The sequence below is a fragment of the Triticum aestivum genome, unplaced genomic scaffold (genome assembly GCF_018294505.1).
Source record: "Triticum aestivum cultivar Chinese Spring unplaced genomic scaffold, IWGSC CS RefSeq v2.1 scaffold7B_scf_3587, whole genome shotgun sequence".
NCBI lineage: Eukaryota > Viridiplantae > Streptophyta > Magnoliopsida > Poales > Poaceae > Triticum > Triticum aestivum.
The window spans coordinates 200-4526 of record NW_025225115.1 but is presented as its reverse complement, the minus strand read 5'-3'; the positions used below and the strand labels follow the sequence as shown (position 1 = coordinate 4526).

Below are 4327 nucleotides of genomic sequence, written 5' to 3'. Positions count from 1 at the left end.
ACATGTTCAACAGTTAGGTGTGGCGGAGATGCGTATGTTGAGATGGATGTGTGGCCACACGAGGAAGGATCGAGTCCGGAATGATGATATACGAGATAGAGTTGGGGTAGCACCAATTGAGGAGAAGCTTGTCCAACATCGTTTGAGATGGTTTGGGCATATTCAGCGCAGGCCTCCAGAAACTCCAGTGCATAGCGGACGGCTAAAGCGTGCGGAGAATGTCAAGAGAGGGCGGGGTCGACCGATTTTGACATGGGAGGAGTCCGTTAAGAGAGACCTGAAGGATTGGAGTATCGACAAAGAGCTAGCTATGGACAGGGGTGCATGGAAGCTTGCTATCCATGTGCCAGAACCATGAGTTGGTTGCGAGATCTTATGGGTTTCACCTCTAGCCTACCCCAACTTGTTTGGGACTAAAGGCTTTGTTGTTGTTGTTGTTGTTGTACAATAATATTCATTTATTTACAAATATTAATATTCGCATCGGCATGCATATTATTCACAACATTACATCAATATAAAAAATATTAACAAAATTACGGCGTCATTTATACCTCAGCTCCAATATGGATGTGCTTGCGAATGCAATTAAGCGTCAAAATAGTTTGAATAAATATCTGTCACCTGTATTATATGAACGGAGTCAACCTATTATCACTTGAACATCAATATTACACACAGATTTTTTTTCTGCTATCAAAAGTATGAAAATAGCACTTGCATGTATGTAGACCTACAGTTTCCTAACTATAGACTTAGTAATAAATGTACCACATGAAATAACATACCACATGCAATGAACAAGCAATTTTTTTCTTAATTACCGTATTAAGACCTTCTCACATCTCAATACTAATAGACGCAGCTAACATTGATACAACATATTCAACCTACTCTTCTCAAAAAAATAGTATAAATGTTGCATCTGTCATCTGCAAATTTTTCTAACCTCTAAGCACTTACATCGCATAGCTAATGATGAGCTAAAAGACTAACTAATTATCACCGTGCATGCACAAAAAAAATCATATATTGCAAAGCTCATACCTCGTTCTTCCCGTTCGTACTTCACTTTGCACGGTAAATCCTACTCCAGAAACTCCAAATGACTCCTCCAACTGCTGAAATAATGCATAAAACAACATAGAATACACACTTAGGAACTAATCAAATAGAACAAAAATATCATGCATGCAAAGTAAACCAACAAAAATGGATAGATCTTACCTTAATCTACATTTTCTTCAACTTCACCATCTTCTAAATCCAACTCCAGCCAAAATCAAGAATGAAAGTGGCTACCAAGTTTTTCTTTCTGTGTATTCTTGTAGACTTAAAGAGAGCAGAGAGGTAGAGAAGGCTACCAGAGATTTCCGAGAGAGAGTGTATTAATAGAGAGGACCGCTATATTGTCGGCAGAACGAGTTAGAACTCACCTACCATGGCCTCGGATTCCAGCATCGTGGTGTCTCATCACACGCAGCAACATCAATGCTCTTGGGTGTGCGGCACGAAATCACACGTACAAATCAGGACGCGTGAGTGTTGTCGCTTCGGCTACATACAGAAGCGCAAATCACGCAGGCAGGCGGGAATACGATTCCAGATTATCGGAACTTGTGGCAGAAAGCAAAAAAATAAAAGCATTGCCATCGAATTTGGTGTTGTCACCTCCGCTGGAGCAGCAAGTTTCGCAGCATCAGAATGAACGCAGTTTGTCATCGGAATCAGCGTTGTTTGCTAATCTCGGCTCGCAGCAGCAACAGTAGTGCCGCCTGCTGCGGTGGCGGCGTGGCCCACCGGCTGGCCCCACGACCTGCACGGCCTGTCGGCCTGCGAGCGACAGCGCCAGCAGGGGCTGCCTCGCGCGGTGGCGGCATGGCTCACCTGGCCCGCCCTGTTCCGTCCGAGCGACATGCACTATACCAATCGCGTTTTGCTTGGGTGGCCACCTCCTGCCGTGGCGGCAGGGCCCGCCGCCTCCTGGCATGGCGACAGGTGCCACGTGTTGCCTGTCACGCCTGCCGCCACGATCAAGAGGGTCTTTTTTGTTAATTCCATCTGCAGTTGGTCTCTTTTGGCAGTTCGTTGGCGCCAGGCGGTCTCTTTCCACAAAAAATCGAGCGGAGGATCCTCGTTTGCCAACGGACCTGGGCGTTTGCAGGATGGATGGTCAAATGATTTAACGCAAGCTTTGATTCATTTAGACTATCCGTTGGATGGAGGTGTCCTGACTTGGCCTAGACTAGAAGACATCCAGCGTCCACCACCACCGGACCAGGCTAGGCTCCTCGGGAAGCCACTCCACTCCACTGCTACACTCCTGCCACTGCGAGAGGAAACGTCAGGAAGACAAGCAGGACGCCATGCCTTCGTCCTCCTCGTCCTCCCTCGAGCCGGACCACCACCCTGCCCTCTTCAGACAAGGCGACACCGAGGGCGCCGTCTCGTTCCTGCGGACGCAGCACGACGTCGACGCGGTGTGCGACAAGTACGGCGTCCCCAAGGACCGGTACACCGCGCGCCCCGCCGGCGACCTGCGCGCGAGCTCGCCCCCGCCGCCGGGGTGCGTCTGCCTGTACGCGGACGCCCTGGAGGCCGGGATGCGCGTCCCGCTCCACGGCTTCTTCTGCGACGTGCTCGCCCATTTCGGCATCGCGCCGACCCAGCTCGCGCCCAACGGCTGGCGCATCTTGGCGGGCTTCCTGGTGCTCTGCCACTCCGCCGGCGTGCCGCCGTCGCTGCCCGTGTTCCGGCACTTCTTCCTGCTGTCGATCGTCAACCGCAAGCACCGAGGGTGCTACTTCTTCCGATCCAGGGACAACTCCGGCCTGCGCTTCAAGGGGATGCCGAGCTGCATCAAGGACTGGAAGAACTCGTTCTTCTTCCTGTCGTCGCCGGAGCCGTGGCCTTTCCCCGTGGAGTGGGGCGAGCCGTCCAAGACCTCTTTCATGGTGCCGGTACTTGACAGCGAGGAGAAGAAACACGCGGCGAAGCTACTGCGCAGTTACGCCAGCGCCGCCGTTGACATCGATACATGTCTCTCCGACAGCAACCTCGCAGCCGCCATGGCACCTGCTGCATCTGCGCGGCGGCCGCCGCCGCCGGCTTCTTTTACTCGCATTGCTTCCGATTCCAAAGGTAATTGAACACCATCCGTAACCACTCCGATTCCCCTGTTTTTAATCGAGCTCTGATGTTGCTACCTATCGTGTTCGTGTGCTAGGCATGGATCCCTCTGTCTACGAGATGATGAAGCATATGCTGGCGGAGAAGGCGGCCGCTCAGGCGTCGGCGTCGGCGAAGAAGGCGAAAGCCGAGCCGGGCAGCCACGCGCCAGGGTCGCCGCCGTTGTGCGCAAAGAAGAGGAATCTGGAGGAAGCCAGCAGCGAGGAGGGCCCGCCTCGTTCTCTGCTGAACACGCCGCTGTCCGGGATGCGCTCGCCACCGCCGGGGTTTCCCATCAGCCACGACGGAGACGGCACGGGCTGGGAGGCTGCACGGGAGCTGCTGCAGGGCGCCGTCGCGCCACCGCAGCAGCGCGCGTTTGCGGCGACCGAGCCGTCAGATGTCATCGCAGCGAGCTATGTTGCGATTCTCCAGGTATGCCGTGCCAGCAAATGCGGTGTCAAGTTCTTCACCGGTGGGCGGCATGTCCGGAGTCTTCTGAACGATCGTTGTGATTTGTGCGCAGGCGGCGAACTACGTGTCGTCGTCCTTGGGCTACGCGCTGGAGCTGGAAGAGAAGCTGGCGGCGCAGGACGTGGAGGTCGCGGCGCTAGAGAAGCAGCTGGAGGAGACGAAGGCCGAGCTCGCCGCGGCGAGGGCGGAGTGGGACAGTGCGTGAGGGGCGCGCGCGGCGGCTCGCAGAGCACGCGCTGGAGCGCTGGAGGAGTGGTAGGGGAGCGGCACGGAGGACATGAGGCCGCGTCGTTAGGAGACTCGTTGTCCCGTGCACAGAGAAAATGGAGTATGTCATTGCCAATTTCTCAACGTATGCCTTCATTGAACTGGCATCAAAAGATTGGTTCGCGGCCTCTGAAAAAGAAAATAACATGTAATTCCTCAGCGTAGTCCTGTCAAAATCGCGACCTCAAGTTTCTTAATCTAGTCAAGTCTCAATGGTCAAATACTGCTGTGTACGAAGTTCATTCCTCGGAGGCAACCGTGGTCGGTGATGCCATGCGCAGCGCTACCTTTGCACTCGTGCACGGTACAAAATTTGCTTTCTCCCGTGAGACGAGGGTGCTATATTTAACTCGGAGCTGATAGGAGGTGAAGCCACTTGTGCCACGCCCCGGCTCTCCGAAAATCACTCTACAAGTTT

At 53.4% G+C, this 4327-nt stretch overlaps 1 protein-coding gene across 1 annotated transcript; it reads left to right on the top strand.

Annotated features, from left to right (window-relative positions):
• Positions 1-2225: 2225 nt before the first annotated feature.
• On the top strand, positions 2226-4091 carry LOC123172078 (uncharacterized). Its single transcript, XM_044589114.1, has 3 exons — positions 2226-3141; positions 3227-3603; positions 3695-4091. The coding sequence occupies exons 1-3, from the start codon at positions 2367-2369 to the stop codon at positions 3845-3847; spliced, it is 1305 nt and encodes a 434-aa protein (XP_044445049.1). The 5' UTR covers positions 2226-2366; the 3' UTR covers positions 3848-4091.
• The last annotated feature ends 236 nt before the right edge of the window (positions 4092-4327 follow it).